Source organism: Pleurodeles waltl, chromosome 3_1 (genome assembly GCF_031143425.1).
Source record: "Pleurodeles waltl isolate 20211129_DDA chromosome 3_1, aPleWal1.hap1.20221129, whole genome shotgun sequence".
Taxonomy (NCBI): Eukaryota; Metazoa; Chordata; class Amphibia; order Caudata; family Salamandridae; genus Pleurodeles; species Pleurodeles waltl.
The window spans coordinates 688450834-688474073 of NC_090440.1; the positions used below are offsets into that span (position 1 = coordinate 688450834).

Consider the following 23240-nt stretch of genomic DNA (forward strand, 5'->3'; position numbering starts at 1 on the left):
AAATCTGCAGATTATGCATCAATTATAGATTATCTGCCATTTTTTATAAATGTGTTTATGCGCTCCCCAGGGGAAAACACACATTTATAAAAATAAAAAATAAATAAAAAAACAATGTCCCAGTCTACTATCCTGGCATAATCTACTTCGTAGATCAAACAGATCAAAAGGTGTTAAAAATGTGGCAATGTGTTCTCACTCAGTGAAAGGACCTGTGTAAAGTTTGACTGGTCATCTTTCAGCTGCTTGTTTGATGCATTTGGTGCTAAAGAGGTGAAATCTTAGCCCACTCAGTGTTAGCATGCTATCGCAAAATTATGAAATAATGCTAAAAATGTTTTGCTGCATTATGCTGCATAGATTGCCTTTTCTTGCTGTATACTTTGGTGAACCCTGGCATATAATTTGGTTTTCTCCTGCCTCATAATTCAATCAACTCTCGTGATAGCACTGCAAGTATTCACAAAGAGCATGCCTGCACGCAAAGTTGCAGGGAATAAAGGTAGATTTTTGGCTTTGGGAAATTACTTTTATACTGGCAATGGGCCAGCAACTCCCCCAAAAATAAATGTTTGCATAAACCATGACAAATGTATGCTGTGGTATTGGGTATGTGGCAAGGTGAAGTAATACTGTGTCTTTTTCAGTCTTTTTTGGTGTTGTTGGAGAACCTCCATCCTCAGCGAAAACAATAAGCCTTTTTTTGTTTATTTACTGTTGCACACCTTTCATAGATGCACACACCCACGGAATCATTTATAACAATACCTCTGTCTTCTACGTAAGACTGTGTTTTAGAAGGAAGGTTTTAGCCAGTCAGCAGTGATGGCGTCTCGGTGGATGATTGCTGACCAAGACCTAACTCAAGTTTTGGAGGACAGCTCTGAGACAGATTCAGATACTGAAATAGCTTTCGAGGGAGATGAAATTGAAGCAAAATCTGGAAGTGATTTGTCAGGCAGCGGAGTTACATCTGACAACTGTCTTTCAGCAGTTCTGAGGAACATGATGATGACAGTCCTGATGTCCCTTTGCAAGCGCAGTCTGTGCAGTTAAGAGCATGTAGCAGGATAGGCCAATCCAGAGAGAAGGAATGTGCGGCAGCAAGCAGACAGTGTGCTCCAAATTCCCTTATTCACTGGTGATGCTGGATGTAAAGTTTATACAGCAATTGTTTTTACCAATTGACTAGGTCCATCACTTTTTGGATGTTGACTTTCTTGTGCAGCAAACAAACATGCATGCAGAACAATTTCTGAGGGAGCCTGGAGGCACTCTTTGGCAGGATTCTCCAACCAGTAGGTCGTGAGCTACTGGTGACTCTCCAACTAACTGTAAGTAGCCCTCCTGTGTGCATCTGTGCCTATTAAATCAGAAACATCTGCTTGGTTTAATTAATATCTGTATGTCAAAACTGTGTGCATTTTCAGAACTCAAAAGTTGATGTCTGAAGAAAAATTATTAAATTTTCAAAATATATTTAAAGCTGATTTTCGCGTGATAAATCATGTGCGGAGACTTATTACTAATATTATTACTTTCATGCCAAGAACACTGCAGCTGTGTCTGGCATGTATTTCCTACATAGCGCAATTCCAAATTGACAAAGCCTTTTTTTCAGTTACTGCTGGTAACCCTGACTGATGCACTAAGGCGATCACATCACTGCTGGTAGTCTTGCATATGGTAGTCACTAATGTAATTTTGTCTGGTGCAGTCACTATTAAAACACTAATATATTAGCTCGCGTTGATTTTCATTGAACATAAGTAGTTCCTATTGCACAAAAGGTTAGAGACCCCCCACTCTAGGGCCTCATTCTAGGGTACCTCGGTGGACTGCCACTGCACTTGAGGAGTACAAGGCATTTTTGGGCCTTACCCTCAAAAACGGGTTAGTACACAAACTAAGCTTGCATTCCTGCTGTTATTGATACGGTTTGAGTAACACTCATCTTTGCACTGTATGTGAGTAGAGATCCGTTTTTTTGCTACTGCAGTTTATGCTGTACTTCAATGTTAATTCTTCTGTATTGCCCTAGGACCATCCAGATGATGACGGGTTGTTCAAAATTCCACCTGTTGTGGAACACATGTCTGCCAGGTTTCCAGAAATGTATACTCCTGGAAAGGATATAGCCATTGATGAGTCCTTGATGGAGGCTGCTGGTCAGGCAGTACATTCAGAGAATTTCAGAACCCTTCAAGACATCTCAGCTCAGCCGGGCTTGAATTCACACACATTCCATGCATATGAAGCATCAGAACAGGCAGTATTGACCTATCTTACCTTGCTTCCAAAAGAACTCATCTGTGCTGCTTCTAAAATGATTACATTCCACATAAAGCTAAACACTTGGCTCTTCAACTTTATGAACCCATGGGCTGATGCGGCAGCAGGATACCCTCCTGAGTAATATTGTGCTTTACAAACAAACAACATATTACAAAGAACTCTGCAGCCAATGCTACACATATGGGTGACATATGTGTTGCTTTGCATGTTTAGCCTCCAACAGAACATAGAAGATTTTCAGTCTGCGGAATGACAAGTGCAAATAAAGTTAGACTTTTGGCCCAAGTTTATACTTTTGGTCTAAACCTAGACTTTTGGTCTAAGTTTACCTTTGTTAATCAGGCCCTTAGTGTTTATCCTCATGGGCGAATTTGTGGTGGCACTTCGGGCAAAATTTGAACAGTGTCTTCTCCATATCACTCGGAACAAGGGATTCCTATCCCGGTATTTTTTAATATGATTTTGACGTACTCGTTTGACACTACTTCTCTGGTACCTTCTTAATGGCAGATTCTTCTGTCTTTTTTGATAAAAAAATCACTTTTACAACTTCTTTTTTTGCAGTATGGAAAGCCTTCGGTGATGCTTTCAGTCTCAACAGTGGAAAAAATAATCTGAAGATGGCGACCATGAGGAAGGCTTCCAGAGAGGGCGTCTGACATCACAGGAGGATGGTCCATGAACCAAATGGTGGAGGCTGTTGATGCAGAATAACAACAACAACAAAAAATAGAAAAGAAAAGAAAAGAGAAGAAGAGAAGAGAAGAGAAGAGAAGAGAAAAGAAAAGAAAAGAAAAGAAAAGAAAAGAAAAGAAAAGAAAAGAAAAGAAAAGAAAACAAGGACTACTAGCTTGGAGAATTCTGGTCCCAGCCACTAAATGGCTGAATAATGCACAACATGTGAATCCAGAAAAGATTCATGCTGCAAAACATGTATTTTCTCATACTACAGTGTGCAGCAAGATGGAGATTTTTTGCCAAGCAATATGTCAGTGAAGCTAATTCAACCACAATGGCAGACATAAAAATAACCAGCTAAACTATAAAGTAGTTCATGTAGTTTAAGAGAACTAGAATCTGTAGACATTCTACAGCAGGATTTTTGCTAAGGAATGCACTTTACAGTTCTGCCTTGCAATAAATAAGGCAGAATTCTATTAAGTTAAAAGACTAACAATTGTGACACAAAAAGAAAAGAGAAGACTGTGATGCACTGGTTTCCTTCTGACTCAACCTTTTCCCTTTCTAAAATATATATGTCTAAGAGGCCTGATTTAGATATTGGTTGACGGGTTACTCCGTCAAAATGGTGATGGATATCCTGTCCGCCGAAATCTAAATCGCATAGGACACAGTGGAATTTAGATTTGGGCATACAGGATATCGATCACCGATGTGACGGTGTAACCCATCGATCAATATATAAATCAGGCCCTTAGTTACTATGTGTTAAGGGTGACAAATTTCCAAATAAAAATAATGGAATGATGCTACTATTCTTACAAACCTATTAGTAAATATGACTCTTAGTCTCTTCACAGCTACATACACTACTGCCAAGTAACAAACTCTGGCTTCCACAACAACTCAAATTAACTATTGACAAGCACAAAATAAGGCACCCCAATGGTCCTTCACATAAAAACTGGCTCAAAAGAACAGCACATTTAAGAGAGGAGGTTAGAATTACATTCTAAGCCTTCTACCAAAAGCACAACAGCTTCCACAGCAAGAGACCTGGGTATCGGCTGAATAATTTGGACAAAAAGGTACCACGCTAATAAAAAAATTTATGTACAATTTTGTAGTTCTGGCCCACTGAGGCATCTTTGGAATCTCAATAGAAAAATAACATTTTATAAAGATATGCACAGATCTCCCAAGTGGTTGCTTTACAGATATCTGAAATGGAAACCTTTCTTAGTAATGCAGCTATGGCTGCTTTACTAGACTAAGGGCCTGCTGTATTAAGCATTTTAACACTCACAAACACTCTGATTCGGCATTTACAGACATTAAAATGCTTTTTCGTAGGTACTTATCCCATTTTAGAAGTCAGAAAGGCTTTTCTGACTCTCAAAATGGGATTTTGAATGGATAATAGTTTGGTACCTGAGAAGCCTGTCCTGTAGGCGCCCTTTCAAATACTGAATCGGTATAAAATGTATCCATGTTTTGTGACTGAAGACTGGTTGTAAAACATTAAAAAAATTTACTTGCACATTGTAAAAACTCAATAATTATTTCTGAGATCAATAAAAAAGTGCTACACATCAAAGGAGGTGATCACCCATTCACAAAATGGAAGGGATCCCTTGGCACCGCTTCCCATTTGTGAATATAAAAGAACATTCACTGAAGATTTTTGTTTTAAAATGTAGCCCCGTTTCCTTCAAGAAAAACAGATTGTATTAAAAAAGTATTTACTTTTTGGAAAATCAATCACAGATATGGTGGCCTGCTGACTTTGCAGGTCACAATCTCTGTGATTGGAGCCAACTAGATGGAGTCATAATATGCAACCTACTTAGTGTATATTTATTAGGTAGTTTGGATCCTGTTTAAAAAACAAAAAATAAACAAAACAACTGAATGGTACATAGGTTGGTTTGTAATAATATTTACAGGGCATTAAAATACTGGTCACAAATTGAGCCTAGTATTTTAAAAGAAGTAAGCTGTACATTTGAGCAAAAGGTCTATTAGCACCATGATGTCATAATGGAATACAAAGAACAATCTGTCTGGGAATAGACTGTTTGAAGTCCCATCTGAACAAACCTAAAGATAGTCTGATTGCTTGATTCCCTTGGTTATATGAAGACCTGCAACACCATCTTTACATCCAGAGATCGTAAGGTCCTCTCTGCCAGACAAGATGGGTCTTGGAAGACCTGGAAGTGAAAGAGTCTTCTGAGTTAAAGAGGCGCTCCTGCCTGCCTGGCAGCCTCTTGAAAGGGTGTCTTAAAAGATGTAGAAGGTCTGTGATCCACTCCCGACATGGACATTCTAGTGCAATCAGCAGCATCTGTGCCTTGCCTCTCATTAACTTGATGATCAGAGGTGGTATCAGGGGAATCAAAGGAAATGTATACAGCATCCAGCTTTTCAAAAGATCATGTCCCAGGATGTGTGGTTAGTAAAACATGGATGTGTAGTTGGTAATACTTGGTTTTTGGTGCTTGCAAGCAAATCAACCTGGGGAAAACCACATTTGAAAGACATTTTACAGTGCTGCATTATTTAGTGCCCATATTTAATGTTCTTGAAATTCCATTTTGAGAAAGTCTACATCTGCATTTTAAACACTAAGAAGATGGACCATAGTGATCTGCAAACTCTTGATAGTCTGCCATTTCCATATTATTTTAATCTCCAGAGAAACTCTGCATCATGTCCCTCCACGCTAGTTAAGATAAAAGTATTGCGGTTGTGTTGTCTGTCACTAAAAGCAGAGAGTTCACTTGATGCCTGGAAGAAAAGATTTGAGATCCTAGCTTTCTCACTTTCTGACCATATTCCCTTTGTTTGAAGTAGACCCATGTGCATCTATCATAATGTTTCAATTTGAAATGTTCTGATGTATGGGTCCCCAACAGGTAAAAGCTTGAACTGCAGCCTGTGAGAATGTCAGATATTTGACCCATAAACTGGCGCCACTCATCTTCCAGGCTCTGTTGTAATTGTCTCCTCAGCTGTCAGGATTTTGAAATAAGAAGAACTGAAAATGATGCTTAGGAGAACAAGGATGAAATCTGACAGGCCATTGGATATGTTGCCTTTCGAAGTTTGACATATTTACCAAATAGAAGGCAGTCTCACCTCCAAAGGATACATTGTTGCTGCCTGCATGTCCAGAACAACTGCCAAACATATGGATTAGATTGCTACTAAAGCTGACTAGAGATGGAGAACAGATACTCATCTTGAAACGATGTGAACCTCATAGAATGTAGCTGCCTTTACCAGCTAGACACCCAAGGAAAAAATATAAATGCTCCTTGACACATGCAGAGACTACTTTGCACTGAGTGGGTGTTCTTGCATTTTTCATGTTGAGACCTTTCATTGGGTCTTTATCTTGAGCAGTCCCTGGAAACTGTGGAAAGAGCTTTGGTAGAGAGCACCCTCTCTATACCAATCACAACTTTCTAAGGCTGATCCCAGCACCAGTCTTCTTTTAAGCTAAGAAGTATGACAGTTTCCTGTCCCATAAGGCCTCTTCTACATTTTTTTGACAGAAAGGACAGACTTCTGACAAATAAGAACTTGGAATGCAAACAATATAGTCACTGTGTAGCAGCGTCCATTTTCCAGCCTCGCTAGAATGCATCCTGCTTGGCAACATTACCCTTTCTTTTCTCTTTTTCCTCTAAAAAAGATATGTGAAAGAGTGTTCTTGTCACTTTTGTTTAAATAGTGATGTTTTCTGTTTCTAAAACTGCCTTCTTTTTTAAAGAAAACTAAAAACATTTGGCCAGTATAGACTGCAAAAGGCTGTCGAAACACCTTGTTTTGTATTTAAAAAAAGACTTTTCAACATGAAAAGTACAACCTGTATATTTTGTAACTGTAGGCAGGTCAATACAGTATTTGTGACTGTAAATGAAAACCCTGGATGAGAATGTCTCTTTTGAGTGAAGAAAGGAAGTATTTCAGGGCTACTTCACCTCATACTGCTCTACTATGTTAACATTGAGGTCCTTTCTGCACAAATGGCAATGTGATTATGGCAGTGGTCCCCACAAACCTAAAAAGTGCAGCATCCCTGAGGACTCTCAGATTATGTTGGGGACATTTATGCATGACCCGGCAATAAATTGGGGTTGTTACTCTACCATTTTAGCATGCTGTTAGAGTGCAGAGATACCACCCCTTGCTTCTTTCCAGTGGATACATATGGTGACTTGGTCTGGCCACACAGATAAATCTCTAATGGGATAGAGACACCTATCATGACGAACTTTAGAAGATGAGATCTATGATGGGGGTGTTGATGATAATGGCTTTTTCAATAGAGGTTTTGATATGTACAATGTGTGTTTTGATGATGGAAGGCGAGAGGAAAAGACTGCTAGTTGCGATGGCAGAGAGGTTTCCTTTTCTTTGACTATAAAGGCAGAAGGGAAGGCAGAAAACAAGGATGACAAAAGGAGGTTCTATTATATCAGGAGGACTGGGAGTCAGTTTTTATGTACCATGTTAGTGACATGATAGTAGGACATTGAATATTGTCACAGAAAGGGCTTTCTCTAATTAAATGAAGGGGAGGGTGTACCTACAGAACTAAGGGCCAGATGTAGCAAAGGGTTTTACCCATTCTGTGTCTATGGGGAAATGTGTTCGTACATATGACCCTAAGTCCCCAAACCAAAAGCAGTAATAGTCTTCAAGCTCATTCTTTCTTTGGTCTCACAGAAAATCCTAAGCAAATATGACTGTTCTCCATATTCTCATAACAGTATATGATGTTCTTTTGTGTTGATCTTCAAGAAGTGCACATATTGTTTTAATTATGTAAATAGTAAAACAAAAATGGCTTGCAAGAGCTCTGGTTCCAGTCAGGAACAGTTAGATGTGTGCTTATCCATGATGTACGCCAGCATGGCTGTGGTTCAGCATGGATAAAAGTTAGTGGAATAGAGGAGAGTGGCGTGCAGTGTCAGAGTGGAATGGCAAAAAGTGGGGCTGAGTATTGTACAGTGGAGTGGTGTGGTATAGTGTGTTGTGTATTGGAGTGGCATAGAGTGGAGTGGAGTCACACAGTGTGGCGTACAGTGGAAGGGAACCGAATAGAGTGAAATGGTGTAGAGTGTTGCAGAGTAGAGTGGCACAGAGTGCAGAGGCATAGAATTATGTGGCATAGAGTGCAGTGGTGCAGAGTGGATGGGCCCAGAGAACAGCAGAGTGGCATAGAGTGCAGTGGTGCAAAGTAGAGTAGGGTGGTATGGCGTTGAGTGCAGCAGGGCAGAGTGGTGCAGAGTAGAGTGGTGCACACTAGAGTGGCGTAGGATGGTGCACAGTAGGGTACAGTGCCAGAGTGCAGTGGTTGAGAATGGAGTGCTGCAGAGTTCAGTGGCATTGAGTGGGGTGATGCAGAGTAGTGTGGCATAGAGTTCACTGGCATAGAGTGCATTGGCACAGAATGCAATAGTGCAGAGTAGAGTTCAGTAGCACAGAGTGCAGTGTTGCATAGAAGAGCGCAGAGGTGTAAAGTGGTGTTGAGTGCAGTGGCTTACAGTAGAATGGCATCAAGTGCAGTGACACTGAGTACAGTGGTGCAGAGTAGAGAGCAGTAGTGTAGAGTGCTGTGGCATAGAGTAGAGGGGTGCAGAGCAGAGTGCAGTGGCACAGAGTGAAGTAGAGTACAGTGGTCTAGTGCAGAGTGCACTGACAGAGTGCTGTAGAGTATAGTGGTGCACAGCGCAGCAGCATAGAATTCAGTGGTGCACAATGCAGTGTCACAGAATGCAGTGGCACAGATTAGAGTGGTGCAGAGTAGAGTGGCATAAAGTGCAGTGGCGTAAAATACAGTGGCATAGAGTACAGTGGTGTAGAGTAGGTAATGTACTGTAGAGTGAGTGCAGTGGCGTAGAGTGGTGCAGAGTAGAGTGGTGTAGTGGTGCAGAGTAGTGTATAATGAGTGGCATAGGCTGCGCTGGCAGAGTGGAATAGTGCAGAGTAGAGTGGCGTAGAATTCAGTAGCACAGGGTGTAGTGTTGCAGAGTAGATTATTGTCCAATGCAGTGGTGTAGAGTGCATTGGCATACCGTGCAGTGGTGTAGAGTGCATTGTCATAGGGTGCAGTGGTGTAAATTGCAAGGGCACATCGTGCAGTAGCATAGAGTAGAGTGGCACGGTGTGGTAGAGTGCAGTGGCGCTGAGTGGAATGGAGTAGAGTGGAAAGTGAGTGGCATAAAGTACAATGTCTCAGAGTAGAGTGGCATAGAGTGCAGTGGCACACAGTGCACTGACGCGGAGTAGAGTGGTGCAGAATGCAGTGGCATAAAGTAGAATGTTTCAGAGTAGAGAGGTGCAAGGTAAAGTCAAGTGAGCGAAAAGTGGAGTGGTGCAGGGTAGAGCGAAGTGGCACAAAGTGGCATAGAGTAATGAAGTAAGGTAGAGTGCAGTAACATAAAGCACAGTGGTGAAGAGTAGATTAGAGTGGTGTACAGTGGATTGGCATAGAGTGCAGGGGTGTAGAGTGGTACAGAGTAGATTGCATTGGCGTAGAGTGTATTGGCTGAGTGCACTGGTGTAAAGTGCAGTGTTGCAGAGTGGTATAGAGTGGAGTGGCGTAGAGTGGAATGCCACAGAGTGGGTAGTGCAAAGTAGAGGGGAGTGGCATAGTCTGGAGTGGTGTAGAATGCAGTGGCAAAGAATGCAGTGGTGGGCAGTAGAGCGACATAGAGTGCATTTGCATAGAGCAGAGTGGTGTAGAGTAGAGAGGCATAAAGTGAAGTAGTTTAGAGTGCAGTGGCGTGGAGTGGTGCGGGGTAGAGTGGAATACAGTGGCATGATGTAAAGTGGAGTGGTGCAGATTAGAGTACATAGTAGAGTGGTGTGGTGTAGAGTGGAGTGTGCATGGTGGGTTAGTACACTGTCATTACTTACAACTCATTTCAATATGAAATGACCATTACATTTGCACAGAGGTTTGCTAATAAAACTATACAGCAAACAAACGATAATGTGTGGAAACTTCAACACCTAGTATATTGGCTTGTTTTGATCATATTAAAGAATTTATTTCGAACATGCTTCAGAATTAAAAAATGTCCTTCATTTGTGCTTTGCTAATTCTGATATATTCTGAATTTTTTTCACTGTTAATTTAAATGTTGTTGTGTGCTAGAAAAACTCCCTTTCCTCTACCCTCCCATTATCCAGCAAGATTGTCACATAACTACTCTCACTTTGAAGCCGGAGAAAGAAGAGTAAACACCAAGCTCCATCAGAAGACAGAGACTTGCATCTAATATTTGTCTCTGAATGCACAGCAAATGTGACCCAATAAGAACAAGATTTGCAGGCCTGTTTACTAAAAGAAGCACTTTTGGAAGAATAGGTAGAGATGAACTGAACCCGGACAACCTAAAACGAATAAAGCCACCAAATAGAAAGCCAGAACATGTGAGTTACAAACCACAAAGCCAAAGGTAAGGAACAGCTGGAACGCTTTCCAAGGGAAGCTTTCTGAATATCTCCAATATGCCTTTATCAAATCAGATAGCAGCACTGTCTGGTGGGCTTCGACCTAAAAAAGCCCAAATCAAAGGGATGGGCTGAGAGCAATCAGCTATATAAGGAGATGGACAAAGAATTCTAGCCAACTAATAGTGATATTTCAGGCAACAAAAAACAATTAATGGTCATTTCTAAAAAAAAAAACAGTCCCAAACTTGCAAATGTCAATCATTTTATTACATTTAAAGATCCTTTCCCAATCCCTGCAGTATGAGAAATATTAAATTTTAAAAAGATGAAGTGCAAAAAAGGTGCAGAATTGTTCATCCTTGTCTAATGACAAAAGCTTCCATGTTGCAGCTCCCACTTCCTTGGACACCTGAAGAGGTTCACAATGGCAAACATTACCTGTTATCTCATATCAGTGGATGGGATATTCCCTGCTCACCAAATATCAATGGATTTGCTAGACTATGATTTTTGAGGACCTCTCTAGCATTACCTTAGACTCTTTATGACCACTTCCACCTTTCCTTGAAACCTTTCTTTCAGATCACTCTGTTTCTCCCTGGAGGGTCTCCCTTACCTTTGATCTACATCTGATCTATTTTGTCACTTTCCAGTATCTACCCCAGCCTTGCTTTCTTCTGTGATTCACCTTGGATTTCAACTGCTTACCTTTCTAGTGGCTATTACGGCTCCCCATCTTTTCACACCTCTTCTAAACGAAAAGTATGGGCTTTCGTTCCCCACTTACCAAATCTTTCGGTGGATGAGCAAGAATGGCAAATGTTGAGAGATGGTTACAGAGACATTTAGTAAGTGTAGAATGATATCGAACGGTCTGGCATCCCTGGACCTCCCAGCCACCAGAGTCGGTATCCCTGATAAAGAGCAGAAAATAAAACAATTACTACACAATAATGATTTTGACAAGCATAATGTTAATGCTGTATGGTGAAGGCTACTTCATCACACCACCAGGAATAGCAAACTCAATTGCACCACATTGCATAATTAAAGTTGTTTTTTCATGTTCTTGAAAACAGTTCCAAACAGTACCACACATAATAGAGATAGGCATTAACTAACAGGAATATAGAAAGTCTCACAAATGAGCAAAGAGTGTGATTGTGTAACTGTAGCAGAGCCATCTGATAAAATATGCTGTCTACTACACAGTCGGGGTTACTGATGCCACAATTTACTCTCCCAGAAATAAACGATGATTCATCAAAATGTCAGGTGCACAAAATTGACATCCAGCACCGGATGACTGCCTACAGCCTCTATTCACTACTGAGGGACTTGGGCAAAAGAAAGGCGTGTAACCTAGAAAAAATAAATAAAGTTAATTGGAGTCATTGTTTACTTTCTGTCACCATTATTGTGTTCCAAGACGCAACAATGGTCTTTGGTGTTAATAAACTCCTGACACGAAAGAATGTGTTTATTTCACCTATTCCACAAGTGTAAAATAGTAGCTGAGTAGAATCAGAGTTATTAGCATGTATTCAGTTTGGCAACTATGTAGGCTTCTCACATATGCAAAACTGTATTTTATTCCTTACAGAAGGACATGTTACTTACCTGTGATCCTAGTATTCCTTCAGGGGAATACTCAAAGTCATACGCAATGAATAGCTCTACTCATTCTCGGGATCCTGAAGCACTTTGAAAATATTTTACATATATATGTACAAAGCATTTCAATACAAAAAGCCCACTTTAAAATGTGACTAAACACCTCAGCAGCCTAATAGAAGGCTAAATTGGACAAATTGAATTTATTTCATTTTTATAAATGAAGTATTTTAAATTTAAGAAGTCACAAAAAGTAATACAAAGTGGATACGAACATATTTCACAAACCTTTCCTTTTTAAAAGGAAAAGAAAGGAAAAGGAGAGTAATACAAGCGGACCAGCTTTGAAATGACATGCACTGTGTCTTTAAGTAATACCACTCCTCTAGTATCACCCATGCCCTGCCAGTGACAAGTAGGGAATTTTTACAGATAAGAACGTTTCCTGGGTATTAAAACAAAAGAAAAGGTTGCATATGACTTTAAATGAGGATTCCCTTGAAGCAGAAGGAAAGGATTCTTACCAATAATGGTAGTTCTCTTCCTGGGAAATCCTCTTCAGTCATGAGCACTGCGTTGTTCCGCCTACGTGCAAAACCCTAGAGCAGTTTGCTAAATATATACCTATATATACACACACACAGGTTCCTTTTAAAAAAATAAAAAGGAACACATATTATAAGGTAATAGACTTTGCTGCCCAAAAATGGCCAAATGTAATTCATGTTTCATTTTGAAAACATTTCCAAATGTAGTAATATAGGCACTGTAGGTAAAGTGACTAGAACTATAAGTAACAAACCTCCTTTTTTAATAAAAAAGGGGAAAATAAAAGAAATGCAGAGCAATGCTAGCACACAAGCAGCTAGCTGCACAGCTACAGCATTAACACTAGCATTGTGCATTTAAAGGTCTCACCCTTACTCCTGTATTCCATCATGCACCAGAGGTGACAGGTTAGTTCATTTTCACACAGATAACAACCATAGGACTGCCCTCGCAGAGAACAAGACTAAAGGTAAGAAACCTTTCCTTTTTTCCAGGGGATCAATAGTCATCAGCACGGAATAGAATAGCAAACTTGTCCTACTAGAAAGATGGCTAAAACAAGAAGTGAAAAAGCATAAGTGTTTCCACATTATGCAAAAAGATTCCTTAGAGAGACCTACTCACTTTGGTATCAGCTCTGAAATCTGAATCCAAACAATTGTGTCAGGTAAAGGTACACACTGGTCTTTGGGTAGCAGCTTTACATATTTCTAAAATATTCTAAAATATAATAGGTACATTTCTTAATAGAAACATTGTCCCCCTAGTTGAATGAGCTTTAGCATTACTAGGGCAATGTTAATTTGCTTATTGGTCTCCGAAATAGGTGGTCAGTCTGTCTAATTTGTCTTATCAAGATGACAATTTAATACTCTCTTGACATCCAATAAATGAAGGGGCTCTGCGCCAGATTAGAAAGATTTAGGAAAAAAGTTGATAAAGAAATCAGCCGATTGATCTGAAGGTTAGATAATACTTTTGAAAGAAAAGAAGGGTGAGGCTTCATTAATACCCTAGTTTTTATGAAAAACTGTGTATGGCGCTTTTGAGCACGAAGCATGACTTGCTCACAAACAGACGTAATAGCTACAAGGCAGACTGTCTACCATGATAAATGTTGTAGAGCTGCCTTATGAAATTAAGTTACTTACCTACAACTGTAGTTCTCCAGTACAGGAATCTTTCATAGATTCACACGATTGAATCACTCCCCGTTGTCGAGATGGGGGTCCCCAGTACCTTAGAAAAGTAATGTCACCATAGACATAAACATTTATAGGCCTTAGGCCTTTCAGTTTATTACCATGCCCGAGTCATCATTTACAAAAGGACCAAACATAAGGGATAACCAATCGCAGGAAACCACCCTGTAGAACCCTCAGATTTTGACAACATGATTGTTTCCAAGTAGTACTGATCTGAGAGGGATAAAGGTGAGCTTCTCAGGGAAGGTGGGTAGGTCGCATGTGAATCTATGAAACATTACAATACTGGAGAACTACAGTTAAAGGTAAGTAACTTATTTCATAAGGCAACTTCTTTTCTTACTCCAATATTGGAACTTTCATAGATTCACATGCTTGCATCAAAATAGAAAGCAGTATGAATGACGCACTGAGCAAAGAAAAGATAAAAATATAATTCAAAACAGATATCATAGTAGAAAACATAAAACCCAAACATAATATCTTTAATAATCATTCTGTATTCAACTTATAAGGTGTGGATAAAGATTTGAGAAAACATTTCACTATATGTTATGCAATGTGTGGAACTATAAAAAAGGAGGGTGGAAAAAAAAGAGTTAGCTCACTTTTATCTGAAACGTTGTCTAAGGACTGCTTGGCTACAGCAACACCCCCTTTAGGGATTGAGTCCAGGCAGTAGTCTTGCATAAAGGTGTGTTTATTCCTCTAGGGAGCTTCTCTGCAAATGTCCTTGAGTGGCACACCAGCAAATAATGCCATTGGGGTTGAGACAGATCTTGTGGAATGAGCAATGAGCATGTAAAGAAGTTTGTAATGGCTTTCCTGCTGCCTGATGACAAAATGTCTGCCCTTAGAAATAAAGGATCCTGCTCTGTAGGACAAAATTTCTTTTGGAGCTTAGAAGGGGTGGAATAAGACCATCGCTGGTTCTAGGAGGACTGTGACCAGCAAAAGCAAGGGTCTTGCAGAAGAGCGTTGGTGCAAAGTCTCGAAAATCACAGATGTTGTGGGCATAGAGGAATGTGTAGATGAACGGTGACACAAATGTCTTGATGAGGCTATAGGATTCGTCGGAGTAGGTTCAGAGGCTGGTCCCGGAGGAGGTGCAACATGAGCAAGAGGATAAGGTGGAGGAGGTAAAGGAGGTGAAGGCATTGTGTTATGTGGAGGTTGAGGAGAGGTTAATGGAACCATCACGAGAGAAGAAGAAGATTTAGATGTAGAGTAAATCCTCCTCCTCGACGTTGACAAGCTCCTGGACGTTGATGTGCGACGTCGACTTGCTCCTCTCGACATGTCCCGCGACATCGACCGTCCACACCGCGCCGACGGCGTGTTAAGTCCAGAATGTTGAGCCGGCTTGCGGTTTCGCCTCCTCGCTGTCGAACTTGCTCTCGACGGCGAACATGTCAGCGCTGTTACTTGCCTCTATGTCGATGTTCTCGACATCGGCTGGGACCTGCGTCATTTCTGGACAGAAATATGTTTCTGGGATGTCCACTGGCCGATGAAGTGAGAGCCCAGGTGGAAGACTAGCCTTCCCCTCGCTCTAAGGTACTACCAGTAGGCTGCTTTCTTCTTCTGCTGTCCTCTGGCCTGGAGACAAATTTTCTGTCTGTCACACAGAGTGCACCTAGAGACGTTTTTACATAAATCACAAGCATCAGGTATGTGTGAAGATGGACGGCAGATAACACAGACCTCGTGTGGGTCTGTTTTGGCCTTCTTCCTGCCACAACGAGGGCACTTGTCAAAATAGTGAAGGCATTTGGATGGGAAAATACCTTAAATTCCTGTCAGAATTTTCAAAAACATGACAGAAAATATTCAGGCAAGATGAAAAACACCGAATGAAGATGTAATCTAAAGTATTTGAGTCGAAAGTTTTGTGAAAAACCTCTAAATAGGTGGAGCTGAAGCTTTAGGGTCCTGTCAGCAGGAGCCCGAAAAAAGAACTGAGGTAACTACCTTTTGCTGAGCATGACGGGATATGGGAGGACCACCTGCTCTAAAGGCACAGTTTTACTTTTTAGTCTGTGTAATGGCAGCCTATGGGCTACACTGCCCTTCTTCACCCTTATGTAATATTGCAAAAAGGTTTGTGAAAGATTTGTTTCTGTAAAACACTCAAAATATTCATGCCTTTGAATGCATATCTGCCTGGCAGGACCTTTTTTCAACCAAACAGGAAGAAGAATTTTGGCATTTGTAGCCTCTCCTTTAGGCTGCATAATGACATTCTTACTTTGCAGGCCTTCCTGAATAAAGGCGAACCTCTGGGGTCCCAGCAGACAGGCGGAACTATTCAGCGCTTATGACTATCATAGTAATACCCCTACGAGAGAACTGGAGTTACAGGTAACAAACTATTCCTTACTCTGACAGAAGAAGTTCTGAAAAACAATATGTTGGCGGGACTATGTTAGGGCTATCAATATTAGTCTGCAAGCCTCTATTTTCACCTTTGAGAGAACCCTTAAATTAGGGAAATGGGTGGAAAAGCATAGGCAAAGATTCCGCACCATAACACTGAAAATGTGTTCCCCACGATTCCGGATGGTGAGCCCAGCTTGCAAAGAATCAGCATTTGGTGTCTTGAGGATTTGCAAGGTCGAGATTAGGTTTGCCCCACTGCAAAAATATCTGGTTGAGTGAGTCTTGACTCAATTCTCACTCGTGGCATATGGATTATATCCTGCTGAGGGTGTCAGCTATTTCGTTTTGTTTTCCTGGGATGTGCTTTGCTCTTAGATGCACTCCATTTTGAACAGACGAGCCCCACATGTCTTAAGACTCGAGAAAGAGAGAGAAAGAGATATCGTACCCCCTTGCTTGTTTAAACCCTTGGGTGCCCTGGACAAGGTGCTTACATCTGCTGCCGTGGCGCTCAGGCGCCAGTGACGTAACCACCATTGTCCAGTAATGGGCTCTCGGGGGAAGTGAGGGCCTTGCACTCCCCTCCCATGGGTAGGGATGATAAGGGAATCACTTTCCGTTCCACCCCTGCCCCCGAACCCCACAGTGACGTCTGATGACGACCTCATCAAAGGCCTCCCACACAGTGCTGGAAGCTCAGCTTCCAGTGTGGATCTCAAGAGAAATGCTTGCAGAAACCTCTAGACATCAGGGATATTTTTTTTTGTTTAAATTTTACACATGGGGGAGCCTCCCCTTAGGCTAGGGTCACTCCCCTGGGGGGCAAATTATCTTTATGCGATTTCTGCCCCCATCGGCCTATTTTATTAGACAGAGGCAGAAGCCTCTAGACACCAGGGATTTTATTTTTTAGGTCAATTTCAAGCAAGGAAAGTTTGCTTCCCCTGGGGGGAATTTATTTTAGGTGCTTTCTGCCCCCGTTGGGGGAAGATCGGCCTATTTTAATTAGACAGATGTGCCCTCGAGGGGGGCAGAAACCACTAGGCACCAGGGATTATTTTATAAAACGTTTTCACAGACGGGGAGCACATTTTTGTTATGCAACCTTCCAGAATATGCAGGAATCCACAAAATTCCTACCACCCAGCATTGTCGCATCTATACCAATAAAAATTCTGCCCCACTTGTCAGCCTAAAAACGTTTTTTTTTTCAAACTGCTCTTTTGGACCCGCTTTGGTTCCCCCTCAATTTTGACATGTTTTTGGCTCTTCCCTGTTACAGGCACTTAGCCCACCTACACAAGTGAGATATCATTTTTACCGGGAGACTGAGGGGGACATTGGGTGGAAGGTAATATGTGCCGGTGCGGTGATCCCACACAGAAATGTGGGAAAAATGTGATTTTTTCGCTAAATGTGGGGTTTGCTGAGGATTCTGGGTAAGAAAACATATGGGGAACCACGCAAGTCACACCTCCCTGTACTCCCTCGGGTGTCTAGTTTTCAGAAATGTTTGGGTTTGGTAGGTTTCCCTATACGGCTGCTGAGCCCAGGACCAAAAACGCAGGTGCCCCCCCCAGCAAAAACAGGTAGTTTTGTATTTGATAATTTTGATGTGTCCACATTGTGTTTTGGAGCATTTCCTTTCAAAGGCACTAGGCCTACCCACACAAGTGAGGTACCACTTTTATTGGGAGACCTGGGGGAACGGTGGGTAGATGGAAGTTAGTGGCTCCCGTCAGATTCCAGGACTTTGCAGCACCAAAATGTGAGGAAAAAGTGTTTTTTGCCACATTTTGAGGTTTGCTAAGGATTCTGGGTAACAGAACCTGGTGAAAGCACCAAAAGTTACACCAGCCTAGGTTCCCCTAGGTGCCTGGTTTTCAGAAATGTCCAGGTGTTCTAGGTTTTCCTAAGTGCCGGATGAGCTAGAGACCAAAATCCACAGCTAGGCACCTTGCAAAAAAAGGCCAGTTTTCTTTGGGAAAATGTGATGTGTCCACGTTGTGTTTTGGGGCATTTCCCGTCGCAAGCACTAGGCCTACCCTCACAAGTGAGGTTCCATTTTTATCGGGAGACTTGACTAAACTTTCTGTCACCGAAATGTGAAGAAAAAATGTATTTGCCAAATTTTGAGGTTTGCAAAGGACTCTTGGAAACAGAACCTGGTGAGAGCCCCACAAGTCACCCCATCTTGGATTCCCCTAGGTGTCTATTTTTCAAAAATTCACAGCTTTAGTAGGTTTCCCTAGGTGCCGGCTGAGCTAGAGACCAAAATCCACAGCTAGGCACTTTCCAAAAAACACATCAGTTTTCAATGTAAAAATGTGATGTGTCCATGTTCCGTTTCCTGTCGCGGGCATTAGGCCTACCCACACAAGTGAGGTACCATTTTTATTGGGAGACCTGGGGGAACACAGAATAGCAGAACTAGTGTTATTGCCCCTTGTATTACTGTACATTTATTCCTTCCAAATGTAAGACAGTGTGTAAAAAAAGACATTTGTTTGAGAAATGCCCTGTAATTCACATGATAGTATGGGGACCCCGGAATTCAGAGATGTGCAAATAACCACCGCTACTCAACACCTTATCTTGTGCCCATTTTGGAAATACAAAGGTTTACTCAATACCTATTTTTCACTCTTCACATTTCAGCAAATGAATTGCTGTATCCCGGGTATACAATGAAAACCCATTGCAAGGTGCAGCTCCTTTATTGGCTCTGGGAACCTACAAGCCCTATATATCACTGCAACCAAAAGAGACCAACAGATGTAACAGTATATTGCTTTCGAAAATCTGACATGGCAGGAAAACGTTACAGAGTAAAACGTGGAAAAAAATTGCTGTTTTTTTAACCTCCATTTCAATAGTTTTTTTTATTTCAGCTGTTATTTTCTGTAAGAAAACCTTGTAGGATCTTCATAAGTGACCACTTTCTGAATTTAGAATTTTGTGCACTTTTCAGAAATGTTTAGCTGTCTGGGATCCAGCATTGGTTTCACACCCATTTCTTTCACTAACTGGAAGGAGGCTAAAAGAAAAATAAATAGTAAAAATAGGGTATGTCCCAGTAAAATGCCAAAATGGTGTTGAAAAATGTGGTTTTCTGATTCAAGTCTGCCTGTTCCTGGCAGCTGGAAAGGTGGTGATTTTAGCACCACAAACCCTTTCTTGATGCCATTTTCAGGGAAAAAACCACAAGCCTTGTTCTGCAGCCCTTTTTTCCCATTGTTTTAAAAACAACAATGTTTTTGCTGTATTTAGGCTAATTTCTTGGACTCCTCCAGGGGAACCCACAAACTCTAAGTACCTCTAGAATCCATAGGATGTTGGAAAAAAAGGACACAAATTTGGCACGGCTAGCTTATGTAGACAAACGTTATGAGGGCCTAAGCGCCAACTGCCCCAAATAGCCAAAAAAAAAAGGCCTGGCACCTGAGGGGGAAAAGGCCTGGCAGCGAAGGGGTTAAGTAGTGTAGTGCATCATTGTTGTGTTGTCCGTTCTTATGAGAACAGTGGATCTTTTCTTTTAATCTTGGGGAGGAAAGCTTGTAGAGCCAGATGCATTGCATTCAGCTCGAGTAGATTGATGTGACAATTCTGGAGAGGTTATTGCCACTTTCTGTTGCTCTGTAGATCCTGAAGTTTTGTTCCCCATACCTCCAGGGAAGCGTTGGTGGTAATGTTCAGTGGTGAAGGTTGAACTAGAAAGGAAAGACTTACTGGAAGATGTGACTTTAGCATCCACCATTAGAGGGCATTGACCATGACTTGAGTGACCCTGAAGGTATTCTTGAATGAGCCTGTCATCGGAACTCATTGAAGATGTTATTCCTCCTGGAGGGGTCCCATTCTGAGACGGCAGAATGGAACTAGTTGGATGGAGGACGACATAATTCCCAAGAGGAACTTGTAGCGGCATACTGAAAGAGACTCTCTAAAGTGGAGTAGGCCTTGTAATTGACTGTCTAGTGTCTTTCCCATAAATTATATAACCGTTGATGGCTGGGGCTTTCATTTCATTCAACTCAGAGTAAGAGCCAGCTTGCTGAATAGGTCTATGCAAGCCTTTGTTGACTCCTGAGTTGCCCGACTGGACTGTGCCTTGATGAGCCAATCATTAAGTATGTGTTAGACTTTTCATCCTTGGCGTGGTCTCCCTTAACTTTTTGCCTCTGTTCCCCAGGTTGTTGATGTGTCCTGGACTCTGATTTTGCTGTTTTTGTTACTCTGGCCACTTTACGCTGCTAACCAGTGCTAAAGTGCAAATGCTCCTTTACAAATGTGTATGTAATTGGCTTATCCATTATTGGCATATTTGGGTTACTAGTAAGTCCCTAGTAAAGTGCGCCAGAGGTGCCAGGGCCTGTAAATCAAATGCTACTTGTGGGCCTGCAGCACTGGTTGTGCCACCCATATAAGTAGTTCTGTAATCATGTCTCAGACCTGCCACTGCAATGTCTGTGTGTGCAGTTTTGACTGTAAATTCGACTTGGCAAGTGTACCCACGTGCCAGGCCTAAACCTTCCCTTTTCTTATATGTCAGACACCCCTAAGGTAGGCCCTAGGTAGCCCAAGGGCAAGGTGCAGTGTATGGTTAAGGTAGGACATATAGGGGGTCATTCTGACCCTGGCGGTCATGGACCGCCAGGGCCAACGACCGCGGAAGCACCGCCAACAGGCTGGCGGTGCTTCCGGGGGCATTCTGACCGCGGCGGTAAAGCTGCGGTCAGAAAAGGGAAGCCGTCGGTTTCCCGCCGGCTTCCCGCTGCCCCAGGGAATCCTCCACGGCGGTGCTGCAAGCAGCGCCGCCATGGGGATTCCGACCCCCTTCCCGCCAGCCTGGTTCTGGCGGTTTTCACCGCCAGAACCTGGCTGGCGGGAACGGGTGTCATGGGGCCCCTGGGGGCCCCAGCAGTGCCCATGCCACTGGCATGGGCACTGCAGGGGCCCCCTAACAGGGCCCCACATTGATTTTCAGTGTCTGCGTGGCAGACACTGAAAACCGCGACGGGTGCAACTGCACCCGCCGCACACCAGCAACTCCGCTGGCTCCATTCGGAGCCGGCATCCTCGTTGCTGGTGCTTTCCCGCTGGGCGGGCGGGCGGCCTTTTGGCGGTCGCCCGCCCGCCCAGCGGGAAAGTCAGAATCACTGCGGCGGTCATTTGACCGCGCTGCGGTGTTCTGGCGGGCCTCCGCCGCCCGCCGAAGTTAGAATGACCCTCATAGTAATGTGTTTTATATGTCCTGACAGTGAGATATTGCTAAATTCGTTTTTCACTGTTGCAAGGTCTATCCCTCTCATAGGTTAACATGGGGGCTACCTTTAAATCTGATTAAAGTGTAGATTCCCTTTGGGAGCGGATGGATATGTCGGGTCTGTGAGCTCACAATTTAAAAATACATCTTTTAGTAAAGTTGATTTTAAGATTGTGTGTTTGAAAATGGCACTTTTAGAAAGTGAGCATTTTCTTGCTTATACCATTTCTGTGGCTCTGCCTGTTTGTGGATTCCCTGTCTGGGTCAGTTTGACAGTTGTGCTGGTTGCACCTCACACTAGACAGTAACACAAAGGGAGCTGGGGTGTAGTCTGCATTTCCTGATGAGCCATCTGTGCTAGGAGGGAGGGGAGGAGTGGTCACTTACACCTGAAAGGGCTGTGCTTGTCCTCACACAATGCTGTCTCCGACCCACTGGTGATTGTCTGGGGCCTGGCCTGGGAAAGGCAGGATTTCACATTCAAAAGAGACTTTACTTTGAAGTAGGCCTACTTCAAAGGAGAAATTGGGTATAAGAAGGGCACCCAAAACCACAGACTTTAGAACAATTCTGGAAAACAGAGGAACCTCTGACTGTAGAAGAGCTGAAGAGCTGAGGACAAGTGCTGCCCTGCCTGTGACTGTGCTTTGTGGAGCTATCTTGCAGTTGCTGCTTCTGCCAGAGTAAGAGGGCAAAGACTGGATTTTGTGTGCCTTCCATCTTGTGAAGAAATCTCCAAGGGCTTGATTTAGAGCTTGCCTCCTGTTGTTTGAAGTCTCAGTGATGGCAAAGACTTCTTTCTGCCAGCACCTGGAGTCTCTGGAGAGACTCCTGCTCTGACAAGTGCTGTCCTATCCAGTCCCTGGGCCCTTTAAAGGAAAGCTGGTAGAAATCCAAGGAAATCGACTTCGGACCGACGCCGCTGCTGAATCCAGTGACGCCGCCAGCAACCAACTCCGTGATCTTCGCTGGAATGCTATGACCTTCGCAGGCCCGACGCTGCTTCAGCCCCGCTGAAGTCTGCGACTCCATGGAAGTTGCGCACCACGTCGTGACCGACACCGCTCGAAGTGTGCAGATTCAACGTTTCGCACAGACGGCGCAATCCCCAACTTCGCGCATCGACTTGTTTTCACTTTTCACCAAAGATACTTTACTTGGGGGTCTACGGGACTCCGTGTCTGGCGCTGCTGGTGTTGGCTTGTTGGGAACGACTCCGTCACAACGCCATGTTAACACCTCATCGAAGCATTTTGTGTTTCTAAGCACTATTTTTGAGTTTAATCTTTAAAAATTCATAACTTGACTTGTGTATGTCGGATTTTTGTCATTTCGGTCTTGTTTTGTTTAGATAAATATTTCCTATTCGTCTAATCTGGTGTTGTGTCATTTTGTAGTATTCTCATTAAGTTACTGTGTGTGTTGGTGCAAATACTTTACACCTAGCACTCTGAAGTTAAGCCTACTGCTCTGCCAAGCTACCAAGGGGGCCAGCGGGGGTTAGCTGAGGGTGATTCTTTTTTACCCTGACTAGAACAGGGGGTAACCTGACTGTCAACCAAAGACCCCATTTCTAACAGTATGGAAATACTTGATGTTTCTGTTTTCGCAAGACAGGAGCTAGGTACTTTGTGAATATCCTGGGGGCTGACTTAAAACCAAAGGGAATAACTTTGAACAGGAAGTAGCTGTCAACTACTGTAAATCGGAGGAATTTCCTGTTGGGAGGATAGATTGGGATGTGAAGATATGCATCTTGTAAATCCAGAGTTGAC

At 42.6% G+C, this 23240-nt stretch overlaps 1 protein-coding gene across 18 annotated transcripts in view; it reads right to left on the minus strand.

The window, feature by feature from the left end:
- The window catches only part of ADGRB2 (adhesion G protein-coupled receptor B2), a 1191470-nt gene that overhangs the window by 288322 nt on the left and 879908 nt on the right, over positions 1 to 23240 (minus strand). For all 18 annotated transcript variants that reach the window (XM_069223314.1, XM_069223308.1, XM_069223306.1 and 15 more), the window contains one exon: positions 11240 to 11366. In XM_069223314.1, coding sequence (XP_069079415.1) covers positions 11240 to 11366 — 127 coding nt within the window. The remainder of the gene's footprint in view (positions 1 to 11239; positions 11367 to 23240) is intronic.